The following is a 15970-nucleotide window of genomic DNA, read 5'->3' as shown; positions in this document are numbered from 1 at the left end:
AAGTTGGCCCTTATAACCAGTATCTCCTGCGTTGGTGGCGAGCGCCCAGCCGCCCTACCTGTCCCAGAGTTTTAAGCTAGGCTAGTCTTTTCTCATCCGCTTCCATTCATTTGTGCTAAACTAGGCTAGCATGCAGCCGGATAGCATTTTATTGGTATCTATCTTCTCATCTGACTCTGGAGAAGACGGTAAGTACATTTCTTGGCATGTTCCTTTAAGTGGCTGTGCGTGGAGGCTGTGACATTATGTGAAGGCAAATGATGAGATTCCAGTCAGCCAAGAAAGACTCAACCTGAGAACTGACACTGACCACTGAAGAGATGGCAGTAGGATTTATATATATGGGCTGTACAGTGGTAGTGGACAACTAAATACATTAAAATACATCTATCCTGCATTAGTACTGCAGGAATCCTAAACGATTCCTCTCAGGGGTCTTAGCACCAAGAGCAGCAGTGAAATTGTGATTTCCAATAGAAATAAAGTCAATGAACTGTTCAGTCCTAGCAGCAAGCAAGTACAAACTGGGATTTCTACAACGACTCTACCTGTATAGGACTCTAAGATGACACTATTCTAGAAGAGGAGTAACACAGGAGTAATACCCATAATGTTGGGCTCCTTAGTGGGGGAGAGAACAAGGGCAGGGGAGGAGCCCGCTGTCCAACCGTACATAGACAGTAGAGAGAAGGAGAAGGCAGAGAGGTCAACAACAGCATGATAGTAGACGGAACACAAGAAAACAAGGTGATTATGATGAGGATAATAATAGAGTGCTCACTCACCACTACCGGCGCTGCCTTCCCTGCCCTCTCTTCGGCTTCTGGCGCTGCCCTCCCTCGCAGACTTTACCCTCTGGAGAGATGGAAGGAGAGGGAGAGGAAAGTGGTAGTAAAATGGTTCTGAAAATGACGTGACGTGAAGGATGTAACGTCGTGAGCAGAAAGCGGCTAAATAGCACACGACAATGGCTAAGCCACGTAATAGAAAACATACTTGGACTTGGCTGAAAGAAGGAGCACGTTCAGTGTTAGACTAAAACTCCTACTGTAGATGTAACACTGAACGGCACAGGAAGTCCTTCATTCCGACAGCCATAAGACTCTCTCTCAGAGCACACTCTCAGGAGCAAAACAGAAAGAAGCATTTCATGCAAAAGTATTCTGTATTTCTGTATGACAACTAATAAAGAAACTTGAAACTTGAAACTATAACGCATTGATTGAAAATTGTATTAACAGATTGCAGAATGGGTACAATACAGTACAACTCAATACACACATGCAGACCAGAGAAAGACTTTCGTCTTGTTTACATCAGGGTCCCCCATTTTCAATTCATCATAACATATATGACATACATGACATACAGATAGACAATACTGCTACATCTATACATTTAGAGGCATCACTGTGCCTCACTGCATCACTGAGCACAGGGTGACAGTACAGCCTGGCGAAATCTTCTTGGACACTTTAAAAATATTTACACTTCTCACAATCTTCCTGGACACTTTTCACTTTACATTTTCACACTTATTACTGTACATTTTACTGTATATTTCTGTATATTGTTGGCTGGATAGTTGTATATTTAAGATTTTAGAATGTATATCCAGGACCGTATTGTATTATTTATTCTATTTTATTCTTATTTTTAATATTATTATATTCTTATTTCTAATCCTATTGACTACCTAAATGTTTATTGTTGTTCAATGTGAGCGATCTGTAGTGCCGAATTTCCCTCTGGATTTCTATTCTATTCTAGGACGTGGCCGGTCGCTATTGTTTTTGATCCAGGCTGGTTTCCACAGAGACAAATTCAATCAAAACAAACACTGTAGTGGGATCCAACTGAATTATGATGACATCACTTTCCCACACTGAGCCAGAGGATATAACAGAGCAGGGATCTCTCTCTCTCTCTCTCTCTCTCTCTCTCTCTCTCTCTCTCTCTCTCTCTCTCTCTCTCTCTCTCTCTCTCTCTCTCTCTCTCTCTCTCTCTCTCTCTCTCTCTCTCTCTCTCTCTCTCTCTCTCTCTCTCTCTCTCTCTCTCTCTCTCTCTCTCTCTCTCTCTCTCTCTCTCTCTCTCTCTCTCTCTCTCTCCAGACCTGTGACACTTCCAGTGGCAAACGGCTCCAGTTCCAGACATTTGATTGTATTTAGTGGAAGAAATAACTTGTTACCTGTTCTCTGATCTCCTTCATCTTCTCCGCCTTCTTCAGCTTGGTGGCGTATTCCTGGACCTCCTTCAGACCCATGTCTGTACACAACCTCACCAGGAACCGCAGGCCTGGACACAATGTATACATATATATATATTCTATTCTATTCTACTTATCTGTCATAAGGTAAGAGTATTGTTGAAAATTGCAAAGCAAACTAAATTAATTACATTCTACGTTCTCTGGGAATTTCCGATGGATGTCTTTGTAGGTTTCCAGGGCCTTCTGGTAGTTTCCTAAGAAGAGACAAAGAGATGCAGTAGGACCACGTTCAGTATCACCAAACTACACCATGACCCCCAAACTACTGTACACCACAGGTACCATGACCCCCAAACTACTGTACACCACAGGTACCATGACCCCCAAACTACTGTACACCACAGGTACCATGACCCCCAAACTACACCACAGGTACCATGACCCCCAAACTACTGTACACCACAGGTACCATGACCCCCAAACTACTGTACACCACAGGTACCATGAACCCCAAACTACACCACCACAGGTACCATGCCCCCCAAACTACACCACAGGTACCATGACCCCCAAACTACACCACAGGTACCATGACCCCCAAACTACACCACAGGTACCATGACCCCCAAACTACACCACAGGTACCATGACCCCCAAACTACTGTACACCACCAGTACCATGACCCCCAAACTACACCACAGGTACCATGACCCCCAAACTACACCACCACAGGTACCATGACCCCCAAACTACACCACCATAGAGATGGAAGAGTTGCAACCGCGGCTGAACATGTGTGAACGTGTGCTGTGAATCCAACATCGAACCCAACCTAATTTATTTTGGTCGCCTTGCAAACTACAGGGTGATAACAGCAGGGAGCTGGACGATTGCAGCCTTTATTTGTAAAACCTCCTACCGGACGGAACCAGCATAGCATCCCCTGGAGGAACTGCTTACATTAACCCTTCACTACCACACTACAAAGGGTTAACACTTTCACTACCACACAACAAAGGGGTAACCCTTTCACTACCACACTACAAAGGGTTAACCCTTTCACTGCCACACTACAAAGGGGTAACCCTTTCACTACCACACTACAGAAGGTTAATGCTTTGACTACCACACTACAAAGGGTTAAAGCTTTCACTACTACACTACAGAAGGTTAACCCTTCACTACCAGATTCAAATTACTTTAATCACCATTATGTTTACAAAACACATAGTTCAAGTTCAAGTTCCTTTTATTGCCACACGGCCAGGCCGGTGGAATTCAAGCACGGTGCAGGTGGTAGCTGCGACAATACACCACATAAAACATAAAAGACACATGGAACAGTACAGTACAGAAAACACCACCTAGAACATATACATGACGGAAACAGTACAGTACGAAAAACTATAGATGTCAGTTCAATGTAACATAAACCAGAGAAACATAACAGCAGGGGGTAAATTTAGGAGGAGTTGGAGTTGAGCAGTTGTATGGCCTTGGGGAAGAAACTATTATTGAACCTTACAGTACGACTACCTAGTGACCTAAACCTCCTACCAGAGGGGAGGTGTTGGAAGAGGTGATGAGCTGGGTGCAGGGGGTCACTAATGATTTTGTTTGCGCGTGTGATGGTGTGAAGTTTGTGTATGGAGTCCAGGGTGGGGAGTTTGCATTTTGGATGCCCTTTTTATGATCCTATCTAGTCTGTGTAGTGTGTGTTTGGGTGTGTTGCCGTACCATACAGTGATGGATAATGATATAATGTTTTGTATTATGGCTGTGTAGAATTGTACCATTAAGTTCTTCCTGACCTTGTATTTCTTGAGTTGTCTGAGATGAAATAGTCTTTGATTGGCTGTTTTGAGTAGATGAGTGGTGTGATGGTCCCAGTTTAGTTTATTGCTGATGTATGTTCCTAGGTATTTGAATGTGTCTGTGGCTGAAATGGGTTGATTGTTGATGAGCATGGGTGTTTTAGTGGGTGTGGTTTTCCTAAAGTCAATGATAAATTCAACAGTCTTGCTTTCATTTAGTATGAGGTTGTGTTCTCTGCACCACGTTAGTGTCCACTCCACCTCCAACCGGTAGTCATCCTCCTTGTTGTTAGAGATCAGCCCTAAGATGGTAGTGTCGTCCGCGTATTTCAGCGTCTTGACTGAGGGGGATGCTGATCGGAGGTTGTTGGTATAGAGCAGGGGTCTCAAACTCACGGCCCGCGGGCCAATTGTGGCCCGCGGGATGATATTTTGCGGCCCCCTACTGGACATCAACGTTTAGTGTTAATGCGGCCCGCGAGTCGTTGCGCGAGAGTTGGAAGTTTTATTTATTTGATCACTTGTAGGCTACCATAGCGCAGGCTCATGACAGCAACGTTATGTTAGTGACTTGGTTGAAACGTGATTCTGGAGTGATATCAAGTAAAGTGGAAGCAAATGCATCCTCGCTATCTCTCTCCTCTGCGAGCAGTGCTCTGCATGTCCGGCAGCACTGCCACTGTCTGTCTGTGTGTACGGGTCTGGTCCAATCACATACGCGTCCCGTCAGCGTTTTTCCCCCTCAGGGCGCGGATCCACCTGCCTCATATTTATGACCGCACGCGTCTTTTTTCAATGTATCCCAATGGGGAGAGAGCGTATGCGGCCGCATGCGCCGCCTATAGGAAATGCGCTGCAGTCGGCTTCTTTTTTCAGCTTTTTTGTGCGGCCGAAAGTTGAAACTTTCTGAACTTTCAGAGCGATGCGCTGAGCTCATTTTCAGACAACCAATCACAGCCATTCATATCTACCACTCTGTTTGTAACCTGACACCGGAGCTGCCTGCCTGTCTTGGCTGTCTCCCACAGTAGACGGGCCATTGAGATTTGCGACAAAGCACAAATACACTAATAATAATAACTACACGAATATACTACTAAAAAGCTAATAAAATGCAAAGGGCGAACTGTGGTGTCAGGCAATAACTATATATATAATTAATATACAATAAAGTTTTTAAAATATGCTATAATATGTGCAAAACCGCGGCAGGAAAAAACGTTAAAAGGATGGCTGTAGAATTCTTTCTGTCATCTACAAGATGCGCTTCATGCCAGCACTGCCGGCGCACTGCCAGTGTTTTTGTGAGATTGGTGGACGCGGGCCCTCACCCACAGTCTGCGAATCAGAGGCAGAGTAGGGGAGTAGGGCGGGTCTTCACGGACTGCATGTCGTCTCTCTCTTTCAGTTCAAGTCGGAGCAGAGTTGAAAGCGCATCTACAGTAAACTCGCTCCCAGTTTTATCTCTGTGAGATAAATGTAGCTATTAGCCTATTTTCGCCAGCAGGCAGCCAGCAGAAAAATATGGCATTTTCAAAGATGGTCAGTAAAAGAAAAGTCGACTGCAATTCAAAGGTGAATGGACGGAAAAATATGCGTTCATCCTGAGTCCCAGCCAGGGGCGTAGCTGGAGATTCAGGGCCCCATGAAAGAATCAATTTGTGGGCCCCCAATCTATAAAAAAATTTGGGGGCCCCAATCTATAAAAAAATTTGGGGCATTTATTTATTAATGAAAACGCATAATATGGTTTTTATCAATTTTATTTTATAATAAAGGCAATTATACTTTTGAGTCATCTACATTAACTTACTTTAGGATAATAATAAAACCATATTAATAAAAAGATAATAATAGTGTTCTCTGGCCCCCCCCCCAGTGCTGGGCCCTTGGAATCATCCTAACCCCCCCCCCCAGCTACTCCCCTGGTCCCAGCACCAAACCAATTATGTGACTATATGCCAAGAAACGGTAGCTATTTTTTTTTTATCCACTCTTTCTCCCACTTTTCTATATTTTCTCCCATCCCAATTTCGTATCATCCAATTCAACCCTCCCCTGTCACGAACGCTGTTTCTTGCCTCCCACAAGCCGGCTGCAATGTGGACTAAGTCATACATAGCACAAGTCCCCTCCGGTACTTGAGGTAACAGCAGTCGCATCTTTTCACCTGCGCAGCTCGATCTCTCAGTGGCGAGGAGTAACGCGTGGGAGGCTCACGCTGCCCCCGACACTTCCTGATTCTACTGCGCAGGCGCACCAACCGACCTGTAGGAGTCGCTGTCCACAACGCCCGATCCCCACCCTTCAGTTTCCCTCCCCGTAATACGGCCAATGTGTATTACTGTGGACGACCAGCTAAACTGAAAGCTAATGTGGAGCGCTGGACCCGAACAGGCGAGCCCAGCGTCTCCAGATTTTGTGGCGAGCACCTTGCCCACTACACCACATAGCCGCCCAGAAACGGTAGCTATTTGAAAATAATGTATGACTGAAGTGATGGAGACCATGTTTGAAGGCAAACAAAAGCAAATCCCCCTCAGATCGCACAGCAACCAGAATAACTGAAATACTGGCTGGTGATTTGATTAAACAGCTTTGTGATAGAATAAAAAAAATGCACAGTGCATTTCCATAGCTGTGGATGAGTCCACTGACACCACTGAGAAGCCTGAAGAACCATTCATGTTCTGAAGAACTGTTCATGTTCTGAAATGTTATTGCTAAAGATTGAGAAGATTGGATCAGTTGTACTTTTTTTTTGAATACTTGAAACTCTTTTTTTGTGGAATATTTGATGCGGCCCAGCCTCACCCAGACTCTACCTCCAGTGGCCCCCAGGTAAATTGAGTTTGAGACCCCTATAGAGGGAAAAAAGCCACAGGGATAGAACACACCCCTGTGGTACTCCGATGTTGGTGGTCAGAGGGAGAGAGGTGTGGTTATTGTAGGACTACTTGTTTGCGGCCCTTCAGTGTGTCCAGCAGCCAGAAACAGAGGGAGGGGGCAATGTTCATGTTGGCCAGGGTTTGAAATAGTATGAGGGGGTTGATGGTGTTGAAGGCACTGCTGAAGTCAATGAAAAGTATCCGTGCATAGCTGTTTTTGGTCTCCAGATGCTGGAGGGTGTAGTGCAGTGCCAGGTTGACTGCATCGTCAGTAGACCGGTTTGAGCGATAGGCAAATTGTAGGGGGTCCATCAGGGGGGATGTGAGTATTTTTAGAAATGACAGGAGTATGCGTTCCAGCAACTTCATGGCTACTGCCGTCAAGGCCACGGGTATGTAGTCATTAAGGATAGATATTTTTCCTTTCTTGGGTATGGGGATGATGGTGGATTTTTTGAAGAGGGCTGGGATCTGCATTTGCTGGAGTGAGGTGGTGAAGATGCCCGTGTAGACTGGTGCTAGCTGGTCAGAACAATAGCTGAGGCAGACAGGTGAGATGTTATCCGGGCCTGCTGCTTTGCCCTTATCCAGCCTCCGGAACAGGTTCCTCACTGTGTCTGTGTCAATGGTGAGTGGGGTGGATAGGTGAGGGGGTGGGATGGGCCAGCTGTCTTTAAGAGGCTTCTCAAACCTGGCAAAGAAGGTGTTCAGCTTGTCTGGGAGGTGGGGGTCTGCGTCGGGGGGGGGATTTATTTTTGTAATTGGTTAGTTCATTAAGAACGTGATACGGAATATACAGTACAGTGCATAAACTTTTTTCACAAGTCAATAAAGTGCAATGGCTAAGGACATGTTGTCTGTGCAAAATAAAGTTAAAAATTCCAGCCCTAGCAGCTCGCCATAGAGGGGGGGGGGGGGGGTGGAGCAGGGGGGACACCTGACAAATTTACTAGGCAAGCTGCTGAGGGGAAGAAACTGAGTGTGTGGCGGGTTTTCAATGTCTTGGGCAGCCGTAGCCGCTTGCCGTGGGAAAGCAGGGTGAAGAGGGTTAACCATCTGTAGTGTGGTAGTGAAAGTTTAACCTTCTATAGTGTTGTAGTGAAAGGGTTAAGTAAAGATAGACAGTACCTCCTGTTAAAGTACCATGTGTTTCTTACCACTTCTCCTGTAGCAGCTGGCCACCATTAGCTGCCACTTGACTTGTGTTGGCCTGAGGAACACAGTTGGAAAAGGACACATCGTCATCACCGTGCCTTCTCCGTTGTCGCCCCCAAAATGTGGAACGAGCTGCCACTGCAGATTAGGCAGGCCTCATCACTGCCCCGTTTCAAAGGCCTCCTTAAGACCCACCTTTTCTCTCTGGCTTTCGACACCATGTAGTTTGTTGATTTTATGATCTTATTGTCTTACTGTGTTATTGTTGTATCGTTTTGTTACTGTGTCCTATTTTTTGTGCTGCTTATAGTTTTTAATATGCTCCCCCTGTACAGCACTTTGTGCCCCTGTGGCTGTTAAAGCGCTTTATAAATAAAGTTGGATTGGATTGGATCACATCACACCGGGTACAACACACTCTGCTTGTGTAGAGCAGCACACAGCATGCGACACACTGTGAATAACTTGGAATGGACATGGCTATTGACCATATTCACACGGCAGCCATTTTGCTTTGTATGTCATGCTCAGGTTGGGATTTCTTCTTTTAAAGAAATTGAGCCTGACATGAGAGCAACATATAAAGTTACTGTATAAAAAAGTTAGACTGACATTTTCTTTCAATCATATCTTAATGATTGTTTTATGTAATTGTCTGCTTTACTAGACAGCATACAGTGGAGAGTGACAGGATAAATGGGGGGGAGACAGATAATGGACCACAAAGATTAGGAGCTGGATTCAAACCAACAACCATGTGACTATACATCGTATGTGCTTCCACCTTGTGAACCAGCAGGACAGTCTCTTGTCATTCTGACATTTTGAATGAAGACCTACTGAATGAGCGTGGCTCTCTCAAAGTACTGGATGGCCTTCTCCCAGAGCTGGGTGTCGATGTAGTAAGCCCCCAGCCACTCAATCACATCGATGTTGGATGGGTAATATCTGAAAGACTAGAGATCAAAACAACAGAGATTTGAGTTTAATTTTGTTTAATTTATTTGTTTGTGCAGATAGAAAGTATAACATTTCATCCTTCAGAGAATGTCCCTGGTCCAGTGGTTCTTATGTGTAGCTTGTGTCCTACCTCATAATAGTACTGGAAGGCCTGTGACTTGTCTCCCTCGCTGTCGTACAGCTCTCCCAGCTTGGCCAACACCTGGGGGTCTGTGGGAGTCACACTGATGAGCTGCATCAGCCACTCTATGGCCTGCTGGGGATCCTCCAGCAACTCATAGCTGGGGCGACGAGTGAAGGACTAACACACCGTTGAGCACATACACTGACAAAACCCACGTACACTCACATAAACTTTTTGTATTTGACAATACCTGTAAAGCCTTCTGTATTGCTGCTGAATGATGTCTCTCAGGTATCACACTCTGTACACATAAAGAGGCTAATCTTGTCCGGTACTACGGCTGCCAAAAAGCTGATAGCATCACGCTGGATTCAACCTGATAAAATGTGCCGGAGGGTATGGATTCTTACATATCTTGATGTGATTTACCTGGAGATATCTACTGCACGAATTCTAGGTATTAATGAAGCCAGCATAGAAATCTGGTTAGGGGTGGTGGAGAGGATAAAACATTATATGAACTATTAATCCTTGGTATCAAACGGAATAATGGATGTATTCAAGGGGGGTCCGGTGGGGGGGGAAGAACGAGTAAGAACATGTATGTGTTTTATAGTGGATTTCTACTGTAAAGGTTGTCATGTCAAAAAAATAAATAAAATAAAAAAACATTTGTTCAAAAAAATAATAATAATAATAATTATCATAAATATAATATATAAAAAAGAAAAAAAAATTATATTAATAATAATTATTATAAATATTTTTTTTCTGTTGTAACGAACCGTGACCCCAATACCGAGGTACGTACCGAACCGTGGCTTCTGTGTACCGTTACACCCTAGTATATTATATTAGACTATTTCCTATGAGTCCCTGAAGAAAAAACCCATTAGAAACCCCTCCTATACAGTATCCATGTCCTCTCTATACTTTGACACAAAAATACATATGGACACATGTTCATGCACGCATCACTCAAACACACATGAGCAGTGGTGCAGTCGTAATATGGGCCAAGGCCAAACGCCACGTGCGCATACATGTTCCCTCGGTTGCGCACAGAACAGATGATACAGCTTGTCTCATCCTTCCAGTCGGGAGATCAAGCAACCCCCCACCTACAAGGCTTGTATTTTGGTTGTCGGTATCCTATTATTATGCAAAGTCTAGGTGATAAGTGCCGGGGTATACGGCGCAACAAGTCATTTTTGTGTCGTCGCGCCGTATACCCCGGCCGGCACTTATCACCTAGACTTTGCATAATAATAGGATGCGCGCACTTCTGCCTCAGTGACGTAGCCTAAACGGCATTTAACCGCGTTTGACCACCACTGCATGCCTGCACATGAGCACACGATCATACCAGACACTCATAGACACAGTATGTGTGTGTCTCTCTCTCTCTCTCTCTCCCCCTCATAAGATCAGTCGCCCTGCAAAACTACACACAGAAGTCCAGCCTCATCAGTGAACCAGTTCAGTCTCTCTCTCTCTCTCTCTCTCTCTCTCTCTCTCTCTCTCTCTCTCTCTCTCTCTCTCTCTCTCTCTCTCTCTCTCTCTCTCTCTCTCTCTCTCTCTCTCTCTCTCTCTCTCTCTCTTTCTCTCTCTCTCTGGTGTCTCTCTCTCTGGTGTGGTGTCTCTCTCTCTGGTGTGGTGTCTCTCTCTCTGGTGTGGTGTCTCTCTCTCTGGTGTCTCTCTCTCTATGAGGATACAGGCTGGCCAGCTGGTACATGACCTGCGCACTGTTCCTCAGGATGGCGTGGAGCTTCAGGAAACAGTCCAGAGCCTCCTCCAGACGAGTCAGCCTCTTATAGGTCAAACCTGCACAGGGGGGGAGGTAAAAAATTAGACTTGTTGCAGTTTGCATAAATTAGACCTGTTGCACGTTGCATAAAATACTGTCTATTGAGAACCAATCCCTGGATTTTACAATACTGTCTATTACATTTACATTTAGCAGACGCTTTTATCCAAAGTGACTTACAAGTTCTGTACGACAAGTCATCAGGAAGGGCACAACTCTATCAGCTGAGTAACAATGTTCATCAAAGTGTTGAGTGCTACAGTGTAGGTTAGTTTATTACTATTACTATTAGAAACAATCCCTGGATTATACAATACAGTCTATTAAGAACCCCTGGATTATACAATACTGTCTAATAAAAAACCCAGGATTATACAATACTGTCTATTAAGAACCCCTGGATTATACAATAATGTATATTAAGAACCCCTGGATTATACAATAATGCCTATTAAGAACCCCTGGATTATACAATAATGTCTATTAACCTCTTAAACCCGGAGCCCTATTTTCTGAAAATTTTTGAGATCATGTGTACAACAAATCTAAGGAAATGAATAAAGGGAAGATGATTAAACAGAAGGTTTTGTACTGAATTCTCCCATCCGGACCAATGCTATTTGAAATATTACTATAGAATATAGAATAGCAGGATTATAAATTACCTTATTATAGCCAATTCGCACATTTATGGATTGTGCCAAATCTTATATTTCAAATGCCCGAGTTCAATTTGGATTTAGTATCACCAGGCGTGCATAAGAACAGATAATGAAATCGACTATGTACAGTAGCTTCTTTTTTTTTTTTTTAGGGTGCCACCATTTTTAAACTAATTAATTGATTGATTGATTGAAAACTTTATTAACAGATTGCAGAATGGGTACAATACAGTACAGCTCAATACACACAATTGTTAAGGGGATGCAGACCAGAGAAAGACTTTCGTCTTGTTTACATCAGGGTCCCCCATTTTCAATTCATCAGGACATATATGACATACATGACATACAGATAGTCAGTACTGCTACATCTATACATTTATGACATACCAGATTTGCAAATACAGTACTGTTTGTGATACAGAAGGAGTCAAGAAAAGGGAGTATATACATTTGACGTAGAACTGTACATTGGAGGAGGTTGGGTGGGGGGGGGGTTGGGTACATTGGGATATTGACAACCATACTGGGTAATTTACATTGGAGGTGGTTGGGGGGGGGGGGCACACTGTATAAACAAGTAAAACTGTACATTGAGGGGGGGGGAGGAGACACTGTACAAACAAACAAAATTGTACATTGGACTATTGACAAAACCATACTAGGTAAATGACTGTACATTGGAGGGGGTTGGGTTAGGATATTTACAGGGGCCAGTGTTGAATTGCAGTCTCCCGTAGGTGTCCCTTGAGAGAGGTTTTGAAAGTGGGTAGTGATCCACATTCCTTTACAGCTTTGGGTAGGGCGTTCCACATTGATGTGGCATAATTGCGAAACGTGTTTGTGGCATAATTGCGAAACGTGTTTAGTCCCTTATTTGAGCCGAATCTGGGTTTAACATGATTTGTGGAGCTCCCTCTGGTGTTGTGATCGTGGTATTCACTGACCTTTGGGAAGTATTTTGACATGTACATGGGTACCTTGGTCGTGTAGTGTATCTTGTAGACCAGGCCCATTGCAAGTTGCTGTACTCTGTCGTCTACTCTAAGCCATCCTAGGTTGTCAAAGTGGGCAGGGGTGAGGTGGGTTCTAGGAGTAAGGTCAAGCAGTAGTCTGACCAGTTTGTTTTGAGATGTTTGTAATTTTGTTTTTAGCGCCTTTGAGGTGCTTTGGTACCATGAGGTGCAAGCATAGTCGTAGTACCCCTGAATGAGTGCTCCTGCCAGAGTCTTCAGGGTATTCTTGTTTACCAGAGAGGAGATCCGGTACAAGAATCGAGTTCGTTGGTTGACTTTTTTTATTACATTGGATGCCATTTTGTCACAGGAGAGATTAGCCTCTAGGATGGAACCCAGGTAGGTAATTTCATCTTTCCTTGTGACAATATTGTCACCCACTGTAACTGAGAAGCCGTCGGTCTTGCTGAGTTTGTTATTTGAACCGAAGAGAATGGACTCTGTTTTGCCCATGTGTAATGATAGTTTGTTATCAGCGAGCCATATGCAGATTCTGCCTAGTTCCGAGCTGAGGGTTTTTTCAACCTGTAACTTGTTCTTGTCAGAGACCAGCAGGGCTGAGTCGTCCGCAAACAGGAACAAGTTGCAGTCACAAGCTGACGACATGTCATTTGCATAAATTAGGAACAGTAGCGGTCCTAGTATGCTTCCTTGTGGAACACCACAGCTCACTGTGAGGGGGGGGGATAGGGTACCGTTTACCTCCACCATACATGTTGAAATAGGGGAGACAACTCCGGGGTTGTCACCAGCTTGGCTGGCCGTCCACACTAATACAATTGGCTGTATTAGAGGGTGGGAGAAGCTGGCGGGGTGGGTCCGGGTCGTTGTAAACAGCGACTCCTACAGTTCGGTCGGGGCGCCTGCTAAGCGCGGATAGGACTTGAGGGGGATAGTGTGATCCTCCCACACGCTACGCCCTCTCAATGAGAATCCGCGCTGCCAGGTGAAAAGAAGCGGTGATTGGCTGGACGTGTGTCGGAGGAAGCACGTGGTAGCCTCCACTCTCCCAGATGATCTGACTGTGGGGGGTAAGTGCGCAGCGACCAGGAAGGGACTGGGAATTGGCATACGACTAACATTGGGATGGGAGAAAAATCGGAGGAAAATGGAGGGGGAAAAAGACAAAAAAAAAAAAAAAAAAAAAAAATAGGGGAGACAAACTAACTGTGCTCCCATATAGGCAGCGGTGCGTTCCTGATATCAACTCTGATTGCACGCACGCTAATGACGCCACGTGCACGCGCGCTCCTGGCGCGTGCGCATAAATGTCCCCTCGCTTGAGCACAGACTAAAGACAGTGCCTAATTGCCTCTACGAATGGAATGTAACACATATCATTCACAAGTTAGGTGTGAATGTATCTGAGAACGTATTTAACACACCTGACGACCGGCGCTATTGATATGCAAAGTAGCCCAGGTGGGTACTTATAGCGAGTTGGTGAGTGCAGCGCATTCCTGTGTGCGTGCACATGCTTCTGCTCAAATCTTTGGCTGCACGGAGTGCAGCCTCGTCCCATGAAGAACGCATCCCTGCATATAGGCCAATAACGTTAAGTTTTGTGGTTTATTATCCAGAGTAATAAGAGATATTAAAGAAATTCATACAGAAGTAATTTGCTTGAAGCCCCATAGAGGCCTTTGGGAAGTGTCTTTCAGAAAAATTCCAACACTCATCGAAAGCTCTCGTGTCCTCTTCAAAATGGCGTCAAAGAAACTACAATTCCCGACGTTAAATTTTTCCTAAATGGTCGACTTTCGCGACCAAAACAATAGAAAAACAAAAACGAAAATCTATCTAATAACACTTTAACCTATTGGTAAACTAACGTATTGATGATAATATACATTATAACTGCTGTTGTGACATGGTTATGATGTTTATGATGTACTCATGTCTATACTGAACACTGTGACCTCTATTTTTACTTCTTTTTACATGCTACTTTATTTTATTTCATACTTATCTTGTCTAGCACAGTCTCTGGAGCGTAACAGTAAGAAGCATTTTGTATAAAAGTATTCTGTACTTCTGTATGACAACTATTAAAGAAACTTGAAAGAAACTTGAAACTTTATACTTGAATACATTTGAAAAATAAAACGATACTTTTGTCAGACAGTCTAGACTTGATTTATGACAGACAACCAGGCCCGGACTGGCCATCGGGAGCACCGGGAGTTTTCCCGGTGGCCTGGCCTGCACAGATTTAAAAAAAAAAAATGATATAAAAAAATATATATATATATATATATTATTATTATTATTTTTTATTTTTTTTTTGCCAGGCCATTGTTTCTAGTTGTGGCGGCGGCGCGGCGCGATAGTTAGATAACCTAGGTGGGTGGGGAACAACCAGGATTTCACTGTCTGCGACAGAGTTGGAGAACTATCTGACGAACTATCCCTCACGCGGATCACACACACACAATGGAGCCGTGCTGCCGCTTGTGATTGGTGGAGGCGGGACCAGGCGATACAACTGATTGACAGCGGAGGCGGCGAATGGAATGGCAGACGGCACTCAGATGCAGAATAACAGCCAGGCAGTGAGGGACTCGGGAGAGATACAGTAGAGCGAAAGTCAATTAACGTTGATGTCAAGATGGACAGTGGAAGAAAAAGAAAGGGTGGAGGAGAGAGGGATAAAACAAAGAAAAATAAAGGCCCTTACAGGAGAGAGTGGTTAACTGTATTATAATAGTAAATAGAAAAATATGTTGTGCTCTTGCTTTTTTCTTTTTGAAGGTGGAGAGAGTAGCATTGCTAGTGCCACAACAGTTTTATTTGAGGTCCATAACAGTACATTGTACTAAGCAATTGTTGGCTCATTAGTTTGTGATTCACATGCACTAAAATTCACCAGAATGCAGCAAATTAAGTCTTTGTAACAAAAGATTTCCTGGTGGGGGACCCCCAGACCCCCCGCTTAAAAAGTGGCCTGATTGGGGCTATATTTCGCACTATATCTCCCGGTATGAATTATTTCCCCAGTCCGGCCCTGCAGACAACCTGTCAATACAGAACAAAAACAGTCTGGCCAACATAGTCAAGATAGCCAGCAAGTAGGGATGCTCGATATTGGCTTTTTTACCGATACCGATATACCGATATTGTCCAACTCTTAATTTCCGATACCGATATCAACCGATATCAACCGATACCGATATATGCATAATTTCAGGTAATTAACATTACATATCTCTTGTTGTGGAATTAACACAACATTATGCATACTTTTGACAATAAATAAAATCAGAATTAGTTCTTACTTGCTTGCCTGGGTAAATAAAGGTTATAGAAATGTAAAAAGATAATAATAATAATAATA

At 44.0% G+C, this 15970-nt stretch overlaps 1 protein-coding gene across 1 annotated transcript in view; it reads right to left on the bottom strand.

Moving 5' to 3' along the window:
- The window catches only part of LOC311228495 (intraflagellar transport protein 88 homolog), a gene marked incomplete at both ends in the record, with an annotated part of 245256 nt that overhangs the window by 68034 nt on the left and 161252 nt on the right, over positions 1-15970 (bottom strand). Inside the window, 7 exons of the mRNA XM_084314399.1 lie at positions 786-855; positions 2189-2295; positions 2398-2463; positions 8070-8122; positions 8908-9023; positions 9158-9308; positions 10867-10975. Coding sequence (XP_084170525.1) covers positions 786-855; positions 2189-2295; positions 2398-2463; positions 8070-8122; positions 8908-9023; positions 9158-9308; positions 10867-10975 — 672 coding nt within the window. The remainder of the gene's footprint in view (positions 1-785; positions 856-2188; positions 2296-2397; positions 2464-8069; positions 8123-8907; positions 9024-9157; positions 9309-10866; positions 10976-15970) is intronic.

The sequence above is a fragment of the Notolepis coatsorum genome (assembly GCF_963971535.1).
Source record: "Notolepis coatsorum genome assembly, chromosome: 5".
Lineage (NCBI taxonomy): Eukaryota > Metazoa > Chordata > Actinopteri > Aulopiformes > Paralepididae > Notolepis > Notolepis coatsorum.
This window is presented reverse-complemented; position numbering and strand designations above follow the sequence as displayed.